Source organism: Lathyrus oleraceus, chromosome 4 (genome assembly GCF_024323335.1).
Source record: "Lathyrus oleraceus cultivar Zhongwan6 chromosome 4, CAAS_Psat_ZW6_1.0, whole genome shotgun sequence".
Lineage (NCBI taxonomy): Eukaryota > Viridiplantae > Streptophyta > Magnoliopsida > Fabales > Fabaceae > Lathyrus > Lathyrus oleraceus.
This window is the reverse complement of record NC_066582.1, coordinates 70,705,557-70,730,735: the sequence shown is the minus strand read 5'-3', so window position 1 is coordinate 70,730,735 and position 25,179 is coordinate 70,705,557. Positions and strand designations below refer to the sequence as shown.

The 25,179-nt window shown below is 35.2% G+C and overlaps 2 protein-coding genes and 1 pseudogene across 2 annotated transcripts; all 3 read left to right on the top strand.

Annotated features, from left to right (window-relative positions):
• LOC127136067 (5-oxoprolinase 1-like) overlaps window positions 1–1,874 on the top strand; it is a 116,793-nt pseudogene extending 114,919 nt beyond the window's left edge.
• Window positions 313–10,042, top strand: LOC127073456 (ubiquitin-like domain-containing protein CIP73). Its single transcript, XM_051014608.1, has 16 exons — window positions 313–546; window positions 2,717–2,861; window positions 3,411–3,528; window positions 4,111–4,191; window positions 4,592–4,710; window positions 4,793–4,867; window positions 6,052–6,213; window positions 6,325–6,394; window positions 6,490–6,665; window positions 6,838–7,002; window positions 7,088–7,159; window positions 7,232–7,361; window positions 7,455–7,844; window positions 8,268–8,653; window positions 9,023–9,097; window positions 9,801–10,042. The coding sequence occupies exons 2-16, from the start codon at window positions 2,739–2,741 to the stop codon at window positions 9,807–9,809; spliced, it is 2,151 nt and encodes a 716-aa protein (XP_050870565.1). The 5' UTR covers window positions 313–546; window positions 2,717–2,738; the 3' UTR covers window positions 9,810–10,042.
• A 5,982-nt stretch (window positions 10,043–16,024) lies between these two features.
• LOC127073455 (40S ribosomal protein S11) lies at window positions 16,025–18,414 on the top strand. Its single transcript, XM_051014607.1, has 6 exons — window positions 16,025–16,187; window positions 16,315–16,355; window positions 16,447–16,547; window positions 17,637–17,781; window positions 17,867–17,956; window positions 18,075–18,414. Exons 1-6 carry the CDS (start codon window positions 16,176–16,178, stop codon window positions 18,163–18,165), a joined length of 480 nt encoding a protein of 159 aa, XP_050870564.1. The 5' UTR covers window positions 16,025–16,175; the 3' UTR covers window positions 18,166–18,414.
• The last annotated feature ends 6,765 nt before the right edge of the window (window positions 18,415–25,179 follow it).

Below are 25,179 nucleotides of genomic sequence, written 5' to 3'. Positions count from 1 at the left end.
GATTTGGATCTAAAATTCAAAATAATTATTTTCTATTAAATAAATTCAAAATATATTTATAAAAAAATTATATAATAAAATTTCTTAATTAATATTGTCAATTTAATAAAAAAATATTTTTAATCCTAACAACAAAATTGAAAAGGACCAATCAAATTTCAAATAATATAAAATTCAAAAACTACAAGTTGACTTATAAAATAAAGAGACTAAAAATTAAAAAGCATAAAGTTGAGGATCAAAACTAGTTAAAAAAAAAAAATCAATCATTTAATTGTTTTCAAACCAATGGGTAAAAATTAAAAAGGCGGCGGTAGCTACGACCGAGTCTCAGTCGATACCGAAGTACTGTAGTACCGAAGTTGAAGTAAAGGGTGAGAATTAATCCCCTACTCCCTAATCCAACTTAGACTTGCATGCACGCTAGCCAGCTTTTCAGAATTGAAAACCCGTGCGTTCGTGAGACTCAGCGGTGAAAGCTCTAACGCTGCAACACCCACTCCCATTCTCAATCCCAAATCCCTTCCTCTTCCGCTTCACTTCAAGGTAGATTCCTCATTCACCCTCTTCATCTTCTCTCCATTTTTCTCTATTCAATAATCTATTTTCAATTTCAATTTCAATTTCAATTTCTTGTTCGTATACAATCGTCACATCATTAATCGGATTGTTGTAGTTTATTCATCATCGCTGGTTTTCGTAACCAGGTTTTGATTATATACTGTTGTGTATTTAAGCGATTTTTGTAATCACTTTACGAGAAATTGAAATTAGGTTCGCGAATTTGTTTAACTTTTCACAGGGTTGTATTGTGTTTTGTTTACCTAATCATGCATGTTTGAGTGATTTCTGCGTAGTTTAGGTCGGAATTTGTTTTGATCATCTTCTGGAAAAAGGGCACATTTTTGAACTGGTTTGATCAATTAGTTTTTTTTTTTGGGGGGGGGGGGGGGGCGGGGCATATCTTAGTCTTAACTCTTAAGAAAAAGCTGGAAAGTGCAAACTGATATTAACGTGGTACTTTACTTTCTTCAGTCTTCAATGAAGATAGAATTACAAATGCTATGCACTTGTATTTGAGTTTGTTTTTTGATTTATTATTGGGATAGGAATGTGCTTGAGGCCTTTCATTTTGCATGCAAGTAAGTGTAGCGGATAGTTTAGCTGGGTTTTGATTTGTTCATAGTTTCATTTCTATGCCTTCATTTTCCGTTGTAGGAGTTATGTCCCGTGCGATTTTCTTCTTTTTCATATGGTTGCGATTGACTGAACTACACATTGTTGCTACATGCTACCATGCAATGAAAAGCTCCTAAGCTCTATTATGGATTTTACTTCCTTGTTTCATGTATTATTTCTGAAATTAAAATCTTATGAATTTTGAATGTGCACTTTTTTGGGTCAGGAGCCCTACAGGTTTTGCAATATACTAATCAATCTTAATCACAAATGGGCTGCTTGTGCAGTTGCTTTGCTGTTTGAGAAGTCACTGTCTTAAATTTTGTTACACCACTAAAATACTTAAAAGTTTGTTGTTTAAACGTATATAATTGCATTGGACAATCTTTATCACATATTGCATGATGATAATTTGATACATGATATCAATATAAACATAAGAAGTTATTAATGCACGTGAAAGGGTTTATGCCAGTGTTGTCGAAGGCGGATGGCGGTTCATGGCGGAGAGGCAAAATCCCGCCCGCGCTGTTATTGCGGATTATGGTGGAAAAACCCCGCAATTGCGGTCGATATTTACCATTGCGGTAAGCCCAAAAACCGCCATAGCGGCCATGGCGGGGCAATTTGATAACACTGGTTTATGCTTATGCACAATGGAAGAGTATTATAAAAAACATGAGTTTGTAATTTAAGGAACTAGATACAAAGATAAGAGTAGGCCAAATTTGTTGGGTATTGTTACCTAGAGTGAGTATTATCCTATTTTACTCGTCTTATCAAGTTTCAAGGTGTACTTTAACTTCAGTTTATTGGGATTGATTGGAAATTTCAAATTGTCATGATATCATCTGGCCATGGTGATAAGTTGGACCAGGATCTGTAATGCTAATCCCTTATAGGATGGGCTTCAGACACATCACTCTTATAAGCATGTTTTTTTGGAGTGGTTATACTCTACACATGAAATGGTATCAGTGCCTTGTTTTCCTAACTGCGCATGGGGATAAGCTTGTCTTTCCAACCCGTCAAGGTTGATGGAAGAATTTGAGTCTCATACTGACTGGGTGTGCAGCACAACTCCCATCAACAGTACCCTTCTCTCTTACCACGTTGCTTGTAGAAGTGGGTTATCCACTATGTCATTTGTTCGTTGGATAGGAGTTCCATCAAGGCAGAATGAATTTTGCCTACATGTTGGACAGTCGGAGTTGTCTTTTAATTCATAGTGTGCTTTTCTGCACAGGTTTGATGATTGTGGAAATCATGTGAACTTCCAAAATTTCATATTTTTGTTCACAGAATCCATTTTGCATTAATTGATCTTTACACGTGAAGAGGCTATTATACTTCTATTAAGTTGGGAGTTTAGTATGTAAACTGTAATATTGTGTTCATGTGATTTTTTTCAAATATTCTTTCTTTTCATATTGTTTATTTAGTTTCATGTGGTTTGTTCCATAAACACCTTGTGTCATGGAAGAAACAGAAATACCAGCAAAATACTTGTAGTTTCTGATGCCTTTTCATTTTATAGGGTATTGTGTGGTCTGTGGAGAATGGGAAGCAACAGTGCTGAGAAGGTCTCTAGCAATAGCAGCATTGGAAGTTCAGAAACAACTATTGAGATAAAGATCAAAACACTGGATTCACAAACTTATTCCCTCAAAGTTGATAAACAGGTGATTCTTTGACTACTCATAAATATATTTAAATTTCTTCAGTGTAGCACTTCTATTTTTGTTCATGTAATCTTGCTTTTTGCTCTTCCTTTAAGTAAAAACATATAGTTTGAATACATATCTAGTTGTGCTTTGGGAGTAATTTAGAATATCTTTGATTATCTCATCAAGAGGTAACTAGAATCGTAAACTCCTATTGATTTAAGAGGTAATTCGAGAGTTTGACAACCATGACTCTAGTCACTCTAGTACAATTTGTTTTTCATCCATCTTGAAAGGTGCTTGATACCTTCGGTTGTGGCAATGTCCACATCAATGTTGGAAAGCTACAAAGTGCTCTGCGGCCAACTTCTTGATGAAATCCATTGAGCTTTCCGAAGCTGATACTTATTTGTTAAATACTCTAAGACAACTCCTTTATTAAATTATTGCTGGTCTGGTTGGTTGTCATAACTCCTCAAAACTGTTATCTTGATCATTGAGCTGGCATCTTTCTATTACTTATCTGAACTGTTGATCCTCCCTCTAACTATTTCTCCTGTTCTGCAGATGCCAGTCCCTGCTCTGAAAGAACAAATTGCTTCTGTAACTGGAGTGATATCAGAACAACAGCGCTTAATTTGCCAAGGGAAAGTTCTCAAGGATGATCAACTACTGTCTGCCTACCGTATCCTTTATCTTTCTATTTTGTGTTCAACAACTTCAAGAAGGAGGCCGATGTGCATTTTATTGGCAATTGATTGACAAGAGTGCCAGGTTTCTCATTTGATCTAGTTCTGAAGAAAAGATTTTGATTTTCAAATGGTGCCATTGTGCAATACAGCCTGAAGGTGTTTCATTTATATGTATTTGATTTTTCCTTTTGCGGTTCCCTTTGTTTGTCTAGCAGGTTGCTCAATCATTAACTTCGCTTGTCACCAAACATTAGGAGTTTGAGATTTTGGGGCGGAAAGGTCCAGTAAAAGAAGAGATTGGTAGAGTGGGCATGACCATAATAGTGGAATAGTTTTAGCAAAATGACTGTGTTGGTGCCAAAGTTTTTGCATCTTTACAAAAAGTACTTGGAAGTAAAAAACAACAAAGCATGCTTGTTTATGACTTAAATCTGCGATAGACCTTTTATTTACACTCAATCAATTCAAAAGCTATGATTTGTTGTGTCAAAATATTATGTCGCCATTCTTCTTTAATTTGTATTATCCATATAATATATTTTCTTCAATACGGGTTTCTTCCCTAACACAAGTAGATGTTGAAGATGGTCACACATTGCATCTGGTTGTGAGGCAACCTGATCTGCCACCTCCAGGAAGTCTACCCAATCACGCAGGTTTGATGCAATTTTTTATATCATCTTTGCTTTTGTAATGACTATGAATCCTGTTCTTGTTTATTTGCCTTTATAATATGGTTCTCTTTTCATTGTTTTGATAATTTCTTTCTATGTAAAAGAGTTGATAAAATGTGAAAATCGCCAAGGTCTGCATTATCGAACCATACCTTAACTAGTAGCCTAACCTTGCTGTTCTTCTAAAAAGGTTTTTCTTAGTTTAAAGCTCTTAATGTTTCTCTCACATATAAAAGCTTTAAACTAAGAATAACCTCTAACATTTTCATTGTTGATCTTGTTTCGTTTTATGCTTTAACCTCATGCGCAGCAAATGAAAATGTTACGATAAATCATAATACACCGATAGGTATTTACTGCTTGCTAATCATCCATTTTACAGCGACTGAGCCAAATTCAAGCACAAGCCATAATCACAGTACCCAAGTCGCTCCAGGTGTCTTCATTGAAACTTTCAATGTTCCTGTTCACGGGGATGGAGTTCCGCCTGAAATAAATAGGGTATATTTTAAATTGGAAGAGAAAGTGGCACACCTGTGGGGCTGTTTGCATATTTTTGTTTATTTTTTATGTTACTCTGCAGATTGTTTCCGCTGTTCTTGGCTCTATCGCCGGACTTCCAAATTTCGCAAGTGGTGGTGAAGGGATTATTGTCAGGGTGAGTTCAACCTTTCTTATTTTTATTGTTTTGTAGTGTTGCATTTTGACACATTTAATTGTAGCCACCCACCCAAAAACACTGATAGGAAATGTGAGAATATATAATATTCTCAGTCTGTATGTTCCTTGAGTAAAGTGAAGAGGAAAAGAAAGACATTGTGATGACTGGAAATTACAGTAGGAACTAGAATTTATTAGAACAAAGTTAGGGCAGGATTCTCTTATTTACGAAATGAACTGCTGAACTGAGGGTCTACATCCTCCCAAAATGTCAAACTTCCCTCTCAACCTCTTCTCTTATTTTTAGGAAACATGTCTTATTTCTCTAATTACCCGCTAGTTAACTCTAGCAAACTTGGTGTAATGTGGTTTTTATTTTCACTGATGTACTGGTTGTACTTTCCCATTTTGCACATCTTGTCCTTTTGAGTCTAAGCAATTTAATAAATAACCATTCTTTGCCTTCGCTATGAAAAAATTAACTCTAACAAATTAACTCCTATCTCATCTACTAACATATGCACATCAATCTATTAATAGGAACTGGAATTTTATTAGAGCAAAAGAAGGGAGGATTCCCTTGTTTATAGAATGAATTGCAGAAATTTTGGAGGTTGCTTGTAGTTATAACTCTAACAAACTAACTCCCATCAACTAACCTATACCTATCAATCTATTGATTGGAACTGGAATCTTATTAGAGCAAAAGTAGGAGAGGATTCCCTTGTTTAATGAACTGCAGAAGTTTTAGAGTCTGCAACCTCCCAAAAATTCTTTCAAATAAAACAAAATCCCACTCTCTTGATCTCACCTCTTATTAATATATGTGACATGCCTAATTTCTCTAATTACCCACTAATTAACTAACAAACTAACTCGGATTCTCTCAACTATATGAATCCGATGAGGAGAGAAATGAAGTTAAACAAACAGAAAGAAGATAAGATATTACAGTTTCAAGCAGTCGTGTAAACTCAGGAGATGCAGTAACTTGATATGTGTAGAATTGGAGAGTGAGACGGCAATGATGTGTTTTGTTTTGTTTCTTTTCTTATCTTATTTAAGGATGGTCTTATCCTTTTATGAAACATAAAAAAGTGTTCTGGTGATGTGTTAATTTATTTATTTATTCATCTGGCAAACCTTTGACATTACATCTTGGCTGTACTTGATTGGATGAAGGAGCATGATTCCCAAGGCTTTGGAAGAACTTCAGATTCTAGTGGAGTATCAGACCCGAACCGTCCCCTACCTGATCAAACTGGTTTACGTAGTTTGTCGGATAGATTACGGAATACTTTTGGATTTCCGGCATCAGTTTCTCTAGGGTCTTTGCAGCCTCCTGTATGATGCACCAAGTTTCTTCTCTACATAATTCAGATACATATTTTTCTAGATTTGATATTTGAGTCTGTTGGAATTAAACAGTTTAATCATTAATATCTTGTTTTTTAGGTCATTCCTGATTCTTTGACAACTTTGTCCCAGTATCTAAGTCATATGAGCCATGAATTTGATATAATTGGTAAGCAAACCATTTTGAATTTTAAGTTATCATCATTAGATGGCTCCTGCTGCAATTTTGTTATTTGAGAATGATGGAACATATTTTATTGGCAGTCAGAGAAGGGGAGAATAATGCCCAAGCAGCTGAGGCTCATAGTAATGGTGAAATAGGATCTGCTTCTTCACGTCTGGGTTCAACACCGGAAAGTCTTTCATCACCCGCATCCTTGGCAGAAGTCTTGCGTTCTACCAGACGAATGATCACTGAACAAGCTGGGGAGTGCATACTTGTGTGTTCTATCTTCTCATATTTTCATCTGTATATGAGCTGACCCCCTAACAGTTCAATAAGAGACTCCCCCTTTATTTTTCAGCTTTCCTTTCTCAATTATTTGAGCTTGAGTAATCTCTTCACTAATGTTAAGGGTAGAAATTTATTGAGTTCTTTACATATTTCCACAGCAACTGGCAAGACAACTGGAGAATCAAGCAGATGTAACTGATGCACAATTGCGATCAACCGCCCAATCTAGGGCTTTGGCGACTGGAGTATTGTTTTACAACCTTGGTGCATTTTTACTTGAGCTTGGTCGAACAACCATGACATTGCGTATGGGTCAAACACCGGTAGGCTTGGTTATCCATCCATATGATATTTTATTTCGTAATACATCTGTTTATACTGCTTACTAATATTGCGACTTCTGTGCAGTCTGAAGCTGTTGTTAATGGGGGACCCGCAGTTTTTATATCACCTACTGGTCCTAATCATATCATGGTTCAGGTTGCACTTGTCCTTTGTATTGCATGTCATGAAAACTATGATACTTTTGCTTATTGAAATGCATGTATCCAGCCTCTTCCTTTTCAACCTGGAGCAAGCTTTGGTGCTGTCCCTGTAGGAGCTGCACAGTCTGACTCAAGTTTAGGTAGTGGACTTGGCTCAAATTTTTTCCCAAGGCGTATCGATATACAGATAAGACGAGGTACTTCATTTATTTATTTATCTATTTATGTGTTATGCATCCTGTACTTTTTGTGTAATGCGCACCTCCTGCTAACTTTATTTTTAATATTAGGCACTTCAACAACCACACCAAATGCCAATCAAGAAGAGCGTGAGGATACACAATCTGCTTCAGTTCAAAGAAATCCAGCTGAAAGTTCTGCTAATCAAGCAAGCGCTAGGCGTCCCGATGCATCTACTGCTGGAGAGGCAGGAATAAGGATAGTGCCAATTAGAACCATGGTTGCAACAGTACCTGGTCCCTTGGGCCGTCCTTCAGAACCATCTGCTGCTAATTCTACAGGGCTTTACCATCCAGTTATCGGGAGATTTCAACGTGTAACTACAGGACATGCAAATAGTGAACAGGGATCTCAATCAGCAAATCAGCATCGTGCTGCACAGCATTCAACTCCTGAATCCACATTGTTAAGGCAAAGCGCAGAAGACTCTCCAAGGAATGGTAACTAGACAAAATGAGCAATTAGCATTTCACACCGATAACTGTTTCCTAGTACTAGAAGTTTCCTAATTTGATATTTCTTTTCTTTTTCTTATCACTGATATTGAAGATGTGGTTCTACTCAATTTGGTATTGCAACTTTCTACTTTTGGCTCGTGTTTGACTTATTAGAATATGTAAAATATTTACAGCTTTATATTTTTCTACTCAATATGTTTCTTTCTAAAAAGGTTGCTTGTATATTCCCTAATTTTGTGATCACTCAATAGGTTATTTGCTTAGCCCATCATCACTGTGCGCACAGAGTAACTGTTGACTATAGCTTATTGTTATGTAATTTGATGACCTACAAAAGAATTTTATATATAGATTAAATAAAAATATCTTTCAGGCTTAAATATGTTTGTTATTGGACTTCTGTAGGCACCTCATCAACTCCAAACACGAGACCAGAGCTATTTAGTTCTCGTGTTGTAAATATCAATATTCTGTCGGCTGGTGGGTCCCAAAACAATCAAGAGTCTGATAGACAGATGCCAAGCAATGTAATTCAGTTTTTAAGAACACTCTTTCCTGGTGGAGAAATTCACGTTGAGGATTCAAGCTCACAAGGAGCAAATGCGGGTTCCGCCGCAGTGCATGCTGCAACAACAGCGGCTGCTCCCCAAGTCCCTGAAGCTGAATCCCCTGTTAGTGATGGAGTATTTTTGTCAAATGTACTCCGTGAGATCATGCCGGTCATATCTCAACAAGTAGGATCTGAAAGAAATTCTTCTGATGATCAAATGGCTCAAGATTCATCGACCCAGGTTAGCATGCCTCATTATTTTGTTTGTTTTATTGTGATCAATTTTTTTCATCGAAACTTCAACTGCTGATGCCCTTCTCTTCTGCCACCCTAAGAACATCTGGATTATGATGCATACTAGGAGTGTCCCACTAGTTGAAGGTGGAAATTCCAAATTTTTTTCCTTGGTTCAAACCCTATTAGGTCTTCTTTGCTCCCAGGTTACTGAGCAGCTATATAATTATAATGCAACAAAAACAAATAGGTGCAATTATGCAGGAGGACTTGATCTTTTCTTTATCTTTTTCTGCCATGCTAGCTGTGAAAATTGGATATTATAATCACGTTTTTCTGAAAAAGAAAAGAAACTGACTAGCAGGTATATATGTAGGTTGAAACTAACGCTGGGACATCACGGAGACACAACGATTCTGAATCAAGCGCTCCAGATCCAAAACGCCAAAAGGTTTCTCTTCTACTTTAGAGTTTGTAAACTGCTGTTCTATGTTAGATCGCATCTGTGTGGTATTATAATTAATATTAATTGCTATAACAATAACAACTAAAGTCCTTTATTATGGGTTAAATATATGAAAGAAACGGTACCTAGTAGGGATCCTATCTTGGCCTATCGCAAGTCCAACAGTGTTATTATCAAGCTATTTTGACTGGGTTTCTATCTGTTTTTGTTGCACATGTCCAAATCATCCAAGCCATATTAATATGATTGTGTCACTTTCCCCTCAAAATGTCACTCGAATTTTCTTTTTAATACTCATTTATGAAATTAATGGGCTCAAACCCATAAAATACGCGAAGGTTCTAATGTGTTGGTTCTAAAACACACTTTGATTGTCCTTTCACAAAGTTGTGATTGTAAAATTCGTGCAAGCAAAATAAACTAGTTTGGGTGTAATGTTCTAAATAATTTTTATTTGCTTACATTTTTAAGTAGCATGGATTTTGAAAATAGTGTTAAATTAGTGGGTCAGTAATGGGGGTATTGGAAAACTTGTCTAGAACTGTGGTGGATTTGGTTGATATTCCATGATGAAGATTTCATTTCCCCTTTTTAATTGTCATTATTTCTCTAAAAGTGCCTACTGTGTTTTGAATGTTCTTAATTTATAGTTACAACTTTTGAACAACAATGTAACTTCATGATGCAGATGGAATGATGTTGGTTGTATACAAAATATGCTCGGGGAAGGTTGTGGTCATAAGAATCAGACTTCAAGGTGGTTGGTTTTCTTGATGTCAAGTTGGTATTTTGCGCATCTTTAGATATATATGGCAAACATGATTTTACTTTCTCCAGCTGTAGCAGTTTATAAGAACGGTGATATTGCTGTACAATATTGGAATTGGAATTGGAATTGGAATGAATCTTTTGTTATGCGACTTTTGTTTATGCTTGGAAGTGGTTACCGAATTATGTTTATCATCGGTCATAATTGAGATGACATCATATAAATTTCATTGGTTTCTTTTAAAACCTTAAACTTTTTTTTTTGGTTTCAGTTTACTATACAAAAATTCCATGGATTTATCGATGCAAAGGTAACAACAACGGGGTACAAAACAGGTTGAGCTATCAATTTAGCCTGCCTATCTAGGGTCTTCAGCTTAGTAAGCCACCACGTTTTCCTAAATGTCCTACTAACATAATATGGAACTGAATTATATAAACCGATATGTTAGAATAACCCAAATTTTCCCTAGAGAATTCTAGATTTTTTCATCTAAATTGCTTTGCTATAATTTCTCTCTCTGTTATACAATGAATACTATTTATAGATTGTTCTAGGCTTCTAGAGTATTCGAAAGGTATAACTGGGCTATTCCTTTATGTAACACATTGATCATACCTTTTGGTTGCGTTTTCCCTTTGTCTTTCAACTACAACGAGGTGAATCACAATTCTAAGTCTAAATATAGTGCTGTCATGTCTCTAATGCTCGAGACATCACTTAATTTCTCTATGAAGTAAGTTAATGGATGTCTTTTCTACATTAGTTGTGGGAGTGTGAATACATGCTCTTGTACATCTTCCCACATAAGTATAACACTTATTTTACCTTTAAAATGTCAAACACAATAGTCAATAGGCTCATTAAGTGAAATTAGGAAAATACAATGTGCATTCATTTACAGGATTTTGTTATATATGCAAATGATTTAAATAACAATTTGTTGATATTTTTGGAGATGCATCTTCGAAAATATCTTGCGATTTTTGGAGATGCATCCTCGAAAATATCTTGTGATTTTTGGAGATGCATTTTTGAAAATATCTTGCGGAAAATTTTATAAAATACTTTGCATGAGTTTCTTCTTCATGTTAAAAAAGAAATTTCATTGCAAAATTTTTTTAAAATATTTTCTCATTCTCAATCAATTTTCCACACCAAAACATCATTATTGTATTTCATCACTTCAAAAAGAGCAAAATAAGTTGGAATTGTAGGTAAAAAAATCATTCATTTCATCCTTAATTCCTTGCATTAATCTTGTTTATGAGTTTGAAAATGAATGTTGAATCCGTATATGTATCTCCTGACGAAGTTAGGTGTAGTCCGGATGTGCATCTTGGAAAGATGATATGGTTTCTCAAAAATACAATATGTTTCTTGGGAACATTCTTTTCACTTCGGAATAAGTCTCAAAATTCATCCGAATGCATCATATGTATCGGTGGTAAAAAAATTAATATTTTGTTTTGATTTATTTAAAATCGGGATGTTTTATACCAAAGAATCATCGGAGTGGACGATACATTTCATACAAGATGTTGAAATATGGTCAAATCACTTTCTTGAAAAGATGGAAGAGCTCACCAAGTTCAGCGGCATTAAACGAGAAGAAAATAAGGAAAGGTCGAAGAATGAATCACTAATAGATTTAGGTGGTGATATATGTTTTGATGCATTCTAGTTGTAATCTATCAATGTAATGCATTTTTTTTAAGTGCCGCACTGCATAATGTTATAAAATTAGGTGGTATTCTTTGAATAAATTTTTATTTTTGAAATTCTGTTATGCATAATCAATTGATTTTGTCTTGCATATTTTTTGGGTGATTTTAGAGATGCGTCTTTGGATACACCTTCTAATTATTTTAAAAAATAGAACAGGGATCATTTGGAGATGCATCTTCAAATAAACCTTTATTTAAAAAAACGGATTTGAATATGTATCTCCAAAGTCTCTTTCATGCATATATAATCATGTTTGTAAGATCCTTATTGCTCTATAATTTTTATAAATATGGTCTCTCATTCTATTTTCTTTACACAAATCAGAATGACTACATAACTCCATCTTATATTTGTGTATTTTAATGACGCAAAACCTCCACTTTAATTTCAGATCTACAATGACATATTTCTCGTGGATCTACAAATTAAATTGAATACTTATACGATATCTAAAAAATTGGAGAGTCGTCAAGCTCGAGTACCATTCACCATCGATTAACAACGAAGAGAATATACAGTTACCGTTCACCCTCGATTAACAACGAAGAGAATATACAGTTCACCATGTTTTAGTTGAAGATGAATGATGATTTAAAGGTTATGTGGAGTATCTTTTACCGTTACTCAACATAAGAGTCCGATTGAAGGGGATGCGGCGATTCAAAGATCAGTCAAAGATATTATAAGAATGTTGCAACGTACTCAGCCATCTGTTTTTAATGATATATAATGTTAAATTTATGAAATATTTATCAATGTAATATTTATTTTGATGTTAATATACGTTGGTTTTTCATTTGCCCTTGTTTCTTCATGTTTCTGTTTTAAATTAACAAAGCATATTCTAGAGATGCATCTCCATAAAGCTCATAAACTAATGATCTAAGGGGAATTAAGGAGATGCATATCTGAATCCACCTTTTATGCATACGAAGATGCATTTTGTGATCCACCTTTTGTGACGATGGTCCAAGGTTCCGATGCAGTGGAGAGAGGTTGAATTGCAAGGTTATCACTCCAAGCCCAAGCCAGTAAGTGATTGAGAAATGTAGTGTTAATTGGTAATAAAATTTATAGGAGGCATCAAACATCAACAATAGAGAAATAAGGAATTCTAAAACACAATCTGACCGCTTTCATAATTCTGTTTAATCTCTTATTTACTTTTCGCATTAAAACTCAAAACTCCCCCCCCCCCCCCCCCCCTTTACTAGTTTTTATATATTGCACACATTTTACCTTGTTAGAAATAGTCCTTGTGAATTCGATCTTTTTATTATTTTGATATTATCGGTACACTCGCATTAAATCTCAAAGAAAGGAGTACCAAGAATATCGAAGAAAAGAAATAAGAGAAACATACATTAGTGGACCACGAGAAGAATGTGACTGTGAACCATATTCAGGCAAAAGTAGGAAAATCTTATAGATAGATGGTGACTTGAAACAATCAAATGATTTCTATGGAAGAAGAAATGGTAGATGAGGTTCTTGATGATCTTGAAGGAATGAAAGTGGAGAAAAATAAAGTTGGGATCTATGATTGCCCAACCTTTGTTCTATCTGAAGCAGAATAGAAGATAATTCACATGCCACAGAGAAGAGGAGTCATGGTTAAACTACTAGGACGAACGATAGGCTATAAGGCGTTAGAGACTTGCTTGAAACAAATGTGAGTGAGAAAATGAGTTATCAGTATAATAAACTTGAGCAATGACTGTTATTCGATGGTCTTTTTGCATGAGGAAGATAAAAGAACAACAATGTCTAATCGACCATGGTTCATTTATGACCATTACTTAACTGTTAGGGATTGGAGACCTAACTTTCAGTCTGAAAGCAACACAATTGAAGAGGTAGCAGTCTGGATCAGAATCACATGGCTACATATAGAGTATTATGATGCACGAGGATTGTCTTTCATTGGTAACAAAGTTGACAGATCAGTGAAGGTCGATAAAAATACTATGCAACATGAAATACACAAGTATTCAAGAATTTGTGTAGTATTTAATCTATCTAAACCCTTACTAGTGATGTTTTAGATTAAAGGAAAAATATATAAGATAGAATACGAAGGACTACACCTATTGTGTTTGAACTGTGGAAGGTGAAATATTGGAAATGGCTGCGGGAGTGTGGAGTATTGGAAATGGTATAAGCATTAAGGCTTGGAGTGATAAGTGGGTGGAACCAAGGAGATATATGATGGACCAATTGGATCAACAAGTACAGATTCCATCAGAGTTATTAGAAGCTAGAGTTAGTGATTTAATCAATAACAATGGAGAGTGGAACTGGAGCCTGTTGCAAGAGTGGATGCCGCACGAGATTTTAAATAAAATGCATTATATTCTTCCTCCTATAGTAGGAATGAAGATGGATGAATTTATAATTGCAACAAAAGGAGATGAATCTTTTTTGGTAGTCATCTTGTCAACGAATAGGAGGATCGTGACGATGGTGTTTGGAGTAAGGTGTAGAGGCTCAAGGTTCTAGAAAGAGTGAGGAGCTTCATATGGCTCCTTAAACATGAAAGACTTCTCACCAACCTCAATAAAAGCAAGAAAGATATGGGCCTGCATCTTGCAACCTCTGTGGAAGTTCGTGTGAATCGATATTACATGTTTTGCGTGACTGTCCTAGTGCAAGTAAGGTTTGGACGAAGATAATGCCAAGTCGTTTTTCTCATGTTCATTACATGTATGCCCTGCAACAATGGATCAAGAATAACATTGATAACGGTAAATAGAATAACATATGGCAACATTTGTCTTGCAATTTGGAATTGGAGAAACAAGGAAGAGCATAATGAGGAGTTTATGATACCCTACGACCCGATAGAATGCATTTTGCAGAGGAAGAAGGAATATGAGGAAGTTATCCATATGCATAATGAGGTAAAAACCCGGGACAAATCAATCATGATGATAGAATGGACACCGCCGAAGAGCAATATGGTTAAGCTAAATGTTGATGGTGCGTGCAAGGATGAAACTGCTTCTGGTTGTGGTGGTGTGATTCAGGATAATAATGAAATGTGGATTAGTAGTTTTGCTAAATCGTTGGGAAAATGCAGTGTTCTTATAACATAATTGTGGGGAGTTCTTGAAGGTTTGGAACTCACAGCTGAAAAAGGTTTGCAACATGTGGCGATAAATGTGGATTCGATAGAAGCGGTAACGACAATTGAAAAAGGGAACACGAAAATTGAGGAAGGTGTGAGAATTATTAAAGGATTCATAATTTGATTGATATGCATGCTCTTGTGCGTTAGGAGCATGCATATCGAGAATCAAACATGTGTGCAAACGCTTTAGGTCACATTAGTTGCGTCCTTGATGCATAGTTGATCATCTTTGATTTGGTGCCGAATGTTATAGCTAGATTAATAAAGGCTGATATTAGAAGTGTAACCATTGCTAGGGTGGTATTTTCTTAGTTTTGTTTCGTGGTTTGAACTTAAGCCTTTCTTTGTTAAAAAAAAGATTGAGTTAGGTAATTTGAGTATCGTAATTCATTTAAGTAAATATTAAATTGTGCTTAAATACTCGAGTTTAGAATTTTTAATATAAAAAGATTATTTTTTAGAAATACTAGTATTAAAAGTTATATTTTTTGATATGATCTTTTTACTTTTGTTAGAGAATTTAAATTTTAGATTACAAGTTAACAAATTTTCTTTATTTTAAAGGAAAAAAGTGGAACATCAAAAGTGAGTTGTGAGTATTCAACTATTTTTTGATGGTTTATAATTCTGCTTCACATTTTATAAATGGCATTTGTTAAGCTAAACATGTAAAAATTGTATGTGTCTATTAGTTAATTTAGACAAATTGTATTTTTTTAGGCTGTCCAAAAAATTTCGATATGTATTTTTTATTAATTATTTTGATAAATTAAACTTTCAAAGAAAATGGATAATAATATTATAAATTATTTTTATACTATTATTCGAAGATATCATGAATCCTACCACATGACACTTATATTTTAAGTTTTTTTCAATGATATGATAAATTGCTGTTTTTTTATTAGATAGTATAAAATTATTTCATATTATCATTGCATTTACATTAAATCCATTTTTTAAAAAATATTTTTTATCATCTATTTATTAATGAGAAAATGAGTGATGCATTTATCATATAAATCAATTTTACATAGTGTCAACTAGTAAAATATATTCTGCCAAATTAAATAAAAAATAAAAAATTATTTATATAATATAATATAATGATATATTTTTATGGGATGAGTATACATTTTTTTACACTAAATCATCATTAAATTTTTTATTAATTTATAATGAAAATAAATGATATATTTAAAGATATAAATTGTTTTTATACTGTGAATTAATAATATTTTAAATTTTCTTAATGAGTATATTGGATGACACTCTAAAACTAATTTATAGTCCTATTTTAATAAATTAAAAACTTTTATTAAATTGAAACACAACGATATTAGGGTTTCTCAACTCTCATCAAACTCGAGCAAGAGGGTTTTCGACGAGTGCGGCTAAACACTCTCTTCTCCTCTGCAAAATCCCCAAACTCCACCATGGCTGAACAAGTAACTAACTTCATCTTCCCTTTTCACTCTAATCTCATTTCTAATCGTTTTCCCTTTCTTCCGATTGTTCATAAATCTTTTTGAACCTTCCATTGATTTTGATTTTTTTTTTGAATTTCTGTTACAGACTGAGAAGGCTTATCTGAAGCAACCTAAAGTGTTTCTATGGTATATTAAATTCTGTACTTTCAGAATGATTCACCGTTTTCTCTCTTGTTATTTTGTTTCTGATGCTTTGTTATTTGTGTTAATTGCGTAGCTCGAAGAAATCTGGGAAGGGAAAGAGGCCTGGTAAAGGTGGAAATCGATTTTGGAAATCTGTTGGTCTTGGCTTTAAGACTCCCAAAGAAGCCACTGAAGGTTCGTTATCTTGTTCTCTACTGTATTTCGTTAAATTTGTACTCTGAATTGTGAATCCATTGTGTTATTTTGCTGGATCTAGGTTTTGTCGGTTATTGTTAATTATAAATGATCAGTTTTTTAGGGTAGTTGTTATCTAATCAATTTGTTTTGCTTTGCGTGTTAATTTAATCGTTTTCTTACTAGGAGGCATCGTAATGTTAGATTTGTGTGTAATAATTTAGCCTTTGTGAAGGCTGAACCTGCAATCTGCAATGAAAGATTCACAATGCTATTAATATAATGTGGATTATATGGTTGGATCTATCGGCCAGTTTTAGTTTTTTTGTTCTTTTTAAAATAATGTTAGTGTTGTTAGTATTATGCTGGGAGTCGAGATTGGACCCACCATGCTAATCTTATATCCCTTTTGCTATTTTTAGTTAGTTCCTTCCTGTTATATGATTAGATGAAGTGTGTGTTGTGTTTAAAATGAGATTAGATACATGTTAATAGCTAGGATCTATATAATAGGAATATCATATCATATCTAGTAAATAGGGATAGAATACTTTGTAGTAATCTTATTTATTGCTCTTAAGCCTATATAAAGCGAGTCTCTAATGTGTTGTTTAAATGTATGGTTTCACTATATTTTTCTCGTTGTCTCTCTTATTCCACGTATTGTTTTATTTAATCGCTTGTTAAAGCTTTTGAAATTCATATCAGCGATTTGTGACATGTTTGATGTAAACCATTTTTATGAGATCTGATCCAACTTGATAGTTGATAGTATAGGTCTACATATGCAGAAATATATATGCACTGGCGTTGTAACTTGTATCATGAAAGCATTGTTGTTAAATAGTTGCAAATTGTAGCAAACGAAATAATATGCTCAAGTCCTTTTACTTTTTGAACTGTCATCTTTTGATTAGAGAGGTCAATAGTTCTAAATACCCCTAGTAAAAACAGATTTCACCATTGCTCATGTCATGATCTTCTTGATATACTTTTATCATTCCATATGACTTAGTTGTTTCTTTTTGAATGTATTTGTGTGTTTATTTCTGCTTCTAATTGAGAGCCTTTTTTTTTCTTTCAAAACAGGAACCTATATTGACAAGAAGTGCCCCTTCACCGGCAATGTTTCCATCCGGGGTCGTATTATAGCTGGAACTTGCCATAGTGCTAAGATGAATAGGACTATTATTGTTAGGAGGAATTATCTTCACTTTATTAAGAAGTATCAAAGGTATTCTCCTTTCATACTACTGCTGTTTTTATTTGCTTGCTTGAAGAAAGATAATTTATAACTTGTTTTTTTCATCTGCTTTTAGATATGAGAAGAGACATTCAAACATCCCCGCTCATGTTTCACCTTGTTTCCGTGTTAAGGAAGGAGATCATGTTACTATTGGCCAATGCAGGTGAGACTCAATCGGAGGATCCTTTTTGTGTGTATTAAATTAATAGGAGAATCTTGTTTATATATTGATATAGATATAGATGTTTGTCTGATTGGCTTTATTTGAACCATTTCGTTAGGCCACTCTCCAAGACAGTGAGATTCAATGTCTTGAAAGTGATCCCAGCTGGATCATCCAGTGGTGCAAAGAAGGCATTTGGTGGAATATGACATGTGTTTAAAGGAATTCTGGTTTCTGTATGGTGACTAATTTAAAGACCGGTTCAATTTTGTTTTGCTTTTGAAGTTAAGTTTTGTCATTGGATAAAAGTTGAAGGATTTTGATTTTCATTATGGTTATTAAATAGTAGTAGCATTTATATTGAATTTTGGCTTCAAACAGAAATTGTCTCACTTCTAGAAGGTTATAAAAGACATCTCAGTTCTGGTTAAGAAATCAATGTTTAGTATTGAGTTTGAGACGGTCTTAACCTACTATGCATGTGTATGCAATATTAGTCATTGATATCCTAATTTATTATCATTATCTAACTAACATTGTTGTTACTATAAATTTCAATTTAGAGGAGTTAAATCTAAATAACTTGGTACCATGCCTACTCTTTCTATGTCTTTCAACTTTATAAATTATTTTTGCACTGTGTACTTTTCTTATTTGTTCACATATTCTTTCCATGTAATAGATTGATGAAGTAAACCCTGATATATGCAGAGGAAACAATTGTTTACATCCTGCACAATCAATAAATAAGTTGGTAGTATTTTCATGGTAGAAAAATTTACTTGAGACAATACAGTATATACAGAATGGAGAATTTTTTGAAGCATTTCAACTTAGCAAGGATGAGGTGCTGCTAATCAATTTTTATTTTTCCGGTTGACCTATAAATTTACAATTTTAGGGACGTCAGTTTTCATCATGGATTTCTGAGGGGATTGCGTCTAGGTCTCTAGATGAAAAACTCTTTTTTTTCATGCAAGACTTTGAAAATACATATCCGAATTCGTCTTTTTTTTTTTCTTAAAAAAATAAGGCTCTATTCAAAGATGCATTTTTAAATTATCTTTTGTTTTTGTTTTTTAATAATTAAGAGTGTCCAACCTAAAATAATGCAGAACATACTAATTGATTATGCATATAGCATAATCGATTCACATAGAGCATAATTTTGAAAACAAAAATGTCCAATAAATATCATTCAATTTTATAAGTGTGTTATTTGAAATAAATTTCACTATCTAAATTTATAGGTGACTTATTCTTCGATTTTGGTGAACTTTTCTATCCTTTCAAAAAAAAGTGATCCGACCATGTTTCAACATCTTGTGTGAAATGTTATATAGGACATCCCAGTTTCAAATAAATCTGAATAAAATGTTATTTTTGATAGCCAACTGACACAAATAATGCGTTCAGATGGATTTTGAGGTGGCTTACTCCAAAGTGGAAAGGAAGTTTTTGAAAAACCATATCATCACACCCTTTCATAATCATTTGCTATAAGATGTCCCATTTCTAGGAAGCGCGTCCATTTGTCAAATGGAGTCAGACCACTAAGACAAGGAACAAGAGCATTAAGAATTGTATCTTAATTTGCTTTGTTCCCGTATAACTTTGTGTATGATTCCCTATGCGTCATCATCTCTTGTACAAGATGACGACAAACAGATTGGTGATCCTCATCTCCTTTATCGAGTAAACTGAAACAACTCGAAAAACACAATTGCCTTCACTTTCAACATTTACAACCCGCTCGATGTATTTGTGCATAAAAAACGACATCTCCTTAGTGAATTTGATTTTTGGTAACAACAACGGATGAAATGGTTTGCTAATGCGAGCACTCTTGAAAACACTATTTTTGGATTTACCGTCTTGTGGAGTTGTCACTTTGTATCAGTTGAACCTTTTTAGGGGAACTCTTTGTTTTAACCGGTTCTGAAGGTAGTTTCAAATCTGTTGTATATGGATAGACAATCTTCCTCAATGCTATTTGATGTGCAATTTCATTATGCCATCAGCTTTCATGAATCTCTCTTGGATCACTTTCCACTCGGTCATGATAGATATGTTTTATTTATCATCATTCGTCACACCATCATCATCAAAACATAGTCATGAATGCAAATTTCATCCATACATATTGGTTTTCAAGCTTCATCTTCTTTTAAATTAAACAAGCACATGGAAGACCGTAAGTCTTTCTAAGTGTACATCCACACTTTAAGCTATCTGAACATGTTTTATACGCTCACTTGTCTTCGTGAAAAATAAAATTCAATGTCGCCCGAGAACGTTGCCAACCAATTGTGAATAAAGGATGTTGTCTTTGAATCGATGTTCTAACACAATAATGCTCTGACCGAAATATGTTTGTATCTCATTATGTTGGTTTCAGAGCATTTGGTTAACCGCGTCCTAGTCTCGACAAAAATCACCTTTATTGTTTCCCAACCAATTCTTCAGTATAGCACATGCAGATTCATCTATGTTAATTGTTGTATTGATATAGTGTCGAACCAGTTCGGCCCATGCACAAACAATATTCTCTCTAACCTGATCCAAAATCGTGACATCAGCATATTTCAACAAATTTGGATATATCACACACGGGAAAAGATTGTCTCCCGTGGAGTTTTTATCCAGTGGAACAATGACCATTGATTTTTTTGATAAAATATTAATTAATTAGTTAGACGCATAATTGGATGGTGGTGATGTACACTGGACCATTTCCAATGCAATTCTTACGGGAGAGAATCCAAGTCCATCGCACACATACTCTTAATTGTAGAACAAATTCGACATATAAATCTTTTGTGAAAGAAATTATTATACCATTCTGTCATACCCCAAAATTTGCCCGTTAATTTTGGGCTTCATTCTGAGCCCATTAGGTCACAAAAAACTATTATAAATACCAAGACCTCATTCAGAAAAAAGAGGACAGAGAAGAGACGGACAACAACCCTAGCAAGGAAACCCTAACAGAAGCAACCGAGCAAACCCTGGAGGCTAACCAAGAGAATTCAGAGCAACCCTAAAGGAAACCCTGAGGGCAACTCATCTGCACAAAGGTTACCTCCGCCCAACTCAATCTGACACCAACTCTAAGAGTGATCTGCCAATTCAACGTTGCAATTCAATTGCAAACAGGTTTGCATTACCACCACCGTTTTATGTTCCCAATTTACATGTGACATGATTTCTAAACGTATCTTAGGCTTTGCATGTGGGTTTAAGTATATCTGAATGTGCAAAAATAATATCTTGAATGTTTAACCATGTAATTGTCGTAAGGGATGCCATAGGGTTTGGGCTTTGCTCCTCTGGCATGTTTTATTATAACCATGCCTTGTTTACCTGACACTATTACTGTTGTGATTCCTTTGTTTGGTGCAACTCTTGATTGCACACCGTTTGGTATTCTGACCTATTTGCTGAATTTTGAAAGGACTCACATACTCCCGAAAAAGGTAGCTTGCTAGGTATTCCACTTTATTTGTGGGATACCCTTGTGGAGATTCATCCTAATTACCTAACTGATTACAAATGTTTTTGGAGATTCATCCTAATTACCTAATTGATTATAATATGGAGATTCATCCTAATTGCCTAATTGATTATAAAATATTGCCTTTGAATATGTGATCTTGGCCCTCTCTTTGTTGCCTTACGGTATTACGGTATTACGGTCATGTCCCGCGAATGTGGGGATACACTTAACAAAGACCCTTCGATTAAATCATCATGTCCCTATAAAATAAATCATAGTCCCTCGGATGTTGCCTGTGAATATATGATTTTGCCCCTCGATGACCCGTCGTTGTAGCCTACGGTTAAATGATGATCGTCCCTTCGAATGCTAAGGTATCCTTACAAATGTTGCCTTCAATGACCGATCGATGACCCTACGATGTCCCTCACATCCAAAGGATAAAACTACTTACTTCTCAATAGTAAGGACAGTTTTACCCTCATAAGGATAGGAAATGCCCATAAAGACCTTGGGTAGGTATAACTCTTAAATGCTGAATCACAACTTAAAATACTTTTCATACATCACACTTTGCAAAACATCTACTAGAAAATCACCACTTGGTATACATTCATACTAGAATCATTGCCAAGTTATATTTTCCTAAACAGCTTTCAAAATTAAACGAGATGAATGCTTTGTATACATTCGTACAAGAATCATTACAAAGTTAAACTCTCTTTTCAAAACATTTTCTAAGCAATTCACAAACACTTTTTCAGACAAGAAAAACATAAGTGATCCAGTAATTAAGAGCCCATGGATAACCATGGATACAAAGGGTGCTAACATCTTCCCTTTGTATAATGTACCTCCCGAACCCAAAATCTAATTAAGGTCTTTCCTGTTCTTTTCCACCTTTCCTTATTGGATAAAAAAAAGTCGGTGGCGACTCTTGCTATCTGCGACATTTGCTTTCCAAAGCAAAACACACAAAGTCAGTTCACCGTATGACAGAACTGACGACTCTGCTGGGGACCTAAAAAGAGAGGTTACCTTAAAAAAAAAAAAAAAAAACAAGATCACTTATTTGAATTGTCTGATTTACTTTTAAGGGATTGCTTGGGTATTTTATGCTTAGGCGAAAGATCCTACACCCGGATCTAGTGTACCTTAGGTAAGTAGCAAGAGATCATCGCGACTATCCGGCGTATACTAGAATGGTTAAAATGATGGCTACGGTTAATGTGACACTTTGGATGTCCTGATGTTCCTCATGTTTACTTGAGGAGAAATTTGGCGTCTGCGTGGTGTCATCAAAGCATTAACCAGACCTTTAGAACCCTAATTGACTCATTCTGGCCATTAGAAAGTAGTGAGATAACTGACTTCGGTTCCGACTGGGGTTGGTTGAGACTCGATACTACACTCTTTGAGATTGGACTTTAGGGAAGCTTCGGTCAACCACTGGGTGTTGCACTGAAGTGGACTTAAAGGAAAGTCAATGATTGGAGATCCTTCTAGAACCCGGTTACTATTCTAGGACAGGTTGAACCAACCAAACTTCAGTGGGGAGGGTACTTACCTATGGAAACTCATGCGATCCTTAAAACTTAGGAATGATTGTTGTGTGACTTGTTGGTGCTTATTATTTACTTAACATCATAACATCATAACATCATAACATCATGACCTCATAATGTCATAACATCCTGGAATTGTACTAACCATTTCAAGGACTTAGGGATTTAACTTTGCTCCGTAACAGGGCTATGGCTTCCAGGAAGACTATCCGGATTAATTTCGTAGTGACCTCTCCTCAACACAGGGATTTAGTGTCAGAACTTTCCGATCACGCTCAGTTCATCAAGAAACATGGTTCTCTCCTCAATTTAGTTACCGCCGATTTCAAAGAAGATATGATGAGAGTTCTATTCCAGTTCTTCGATCCTAAACATCATTGCTTCACCTTCCCAGATTATCAGTTGGTGCCCACATTAGAAGAATTCTCCAGGCTGCTTGGGATACATATCCTTGATCAAACACCTTTCAGTGGTTTAGAAAAGATTCCTAAGTCTGAAGAAGTTGCCGCGGCTTTACACATGACAAAGTCCGACATTGAAACTAATTGGGTAACAAGAAGTGGAGTTAAGGGTTTACTTGCCAAATTTCTGATAAATAAGGCCCGAGAATTCTTAAAAGTTAGGGATGTCCATGCTTTCGAAGATGTCCTAGCGTTACTAATCTATGGTTTGGTGTTATTTCCTAATCCGGACCAATTCATAGACATGAACGCTATTAAGATATTTCTCACTCATAACCCTGTACCTACCTTGCTTGGAGACATTTTGCATTCCCTTCACACCCGTACGGTGAAAAGGCAAGGGACTCTCATGTGCTGCATACCTTTATTATCTAGGTGGTTTATTTCGCACCTTCCTCAATCAGTCTTGAAGAATGAGCAAAATTTGAAATGGTCTCAAAGGATAATGTCGCTCTCCCATTCAGACATCCATTGGTGTCCCCAACTCAAAGAAAATGTTATCATCATTGACCGTTGTGGAGAATTCTCTAACGTACCCCTCCTGGGGATAAGAGGAGGTATCACTTATAACCCAGCTTTAGCCCTGCATCAATTCAGTTATGCTCGAAGAGATGGTCCACATGAAGTAATTATTCAAGGCACTGTGTTTGACTATGACAACGACTCTCAAGGTCTTCGTCAAAGGTTTGTACGAGTTTGGGGCATGGTGAAAAGAAGTACTTTAGGACAGAAAAACTCTATTCCTATGGAACCTTATCTCAGATGGGTACGCACAAGAGCTCGTGAACTTGTCATGCCATATCTTGCAGTCGGACCGCTGATTGTTGAACCAGGAGTTGAAGGAGGTACTCCTCAGATCATTCCTTATCCAGATATGCCTACCAATGTTGAAGAATTGAAGAAATCCTGGATCCAGTTGAGAGAGGAAACAGATACTTTTGAAACTCAGTTCGGTGCAGAAAGGAAGAAAGTATTAGAGCTCACCAACCAGCTTAATGAGGAACGAAGACTCAATGCATATCTCCGCCCAAAAAAGAAGTCGTCCCTGGGAGACTTGAGCTTTCATTGTATTTTTATTATTTCCTTTTTGTAATGAACATTGATTAAAGAAATTATTAATAAAAGTTTCCCTCTTTTTGGTAGTTTACGCAAAGTTAAATTCCAAAAGTCCTTGAAAACATTTCATACATTGCATAGCATAACATAACATTGCATAACAGGTATTCTAAAGAATCAGTGTTCTCACGGTCTTCCTATTGCAAACAGAAAAATGGCTCTCGAACAAACTATCAAAGATCTCCAGGCTCAGAATGCTCAATTCCAGGAGATGATCTTGAGCTTATCCAAGGGGCAGGAGGAACTGAAGGCTCTCTTGCTCGAGCAGAAGAAAGACAAGAAACCTGTGAGTTACATTAACCCGGGAAGAAGGCTTAAAGGACAGGCTGCAGGAGTCAAGATTAGAATTCCGAAGGATCAAGAAGAGGGGACAGATTCAGAAGATGAGAAAGCTGATCCTTTCAGTCAGGAGGACGACGATGAAGATTATGAGAATGAACAATACTCTCCAAAAGATGATAAGTATAAGTTGCTGGAAGAACGCATGCTAGCCATGGAGGGTCAGAAGGCGCCCGGTCTGGATTTCGAAAGCTTAGGTCTGGTCTCAGATGTGGTCATTCCCCGCAAATTCAAGGTCCCCGCTTT

Coding starts and splice junctions, on each gene's coding strand:
- LOC127073455 (XM_051014607.1), top strand. Junction 16,356..16,446: donor CAACCTAAAGTGTTTCTATG/GTATATTAAATT, acceptor TTAATTGCGTAG/CTCGAAGAAATCTGGGAAGG. Junction 16,548..17,636: donor TCCCAAAGAAGCCACTGAAG/GTTCGTTATCTT, acceptor CTTTCAAAACAG/GAACCTATATTGACAAGAAG.
- LOC127073456 (XM_051014608.1), top strand. CDS start 2,739: ATGGGAAGCAACAGTGCTGAGAAGGTCTCTAGCAATAGCAGCATTGGA. Junction 4,192..4,591: donor AAGTCTACCCAATCACGCAG/GTTTGATGCAAT, acceptor TCCATTTTACAG/CGACTGAGCCAAATTCAAGC. Junction 4,868..6,051: donor GTGAAGGGATTATTGTCAGG/GTGAGTTCAACC, acceptor GATTGGATGAAG/GAGCATGATTCCCAAGGCTT.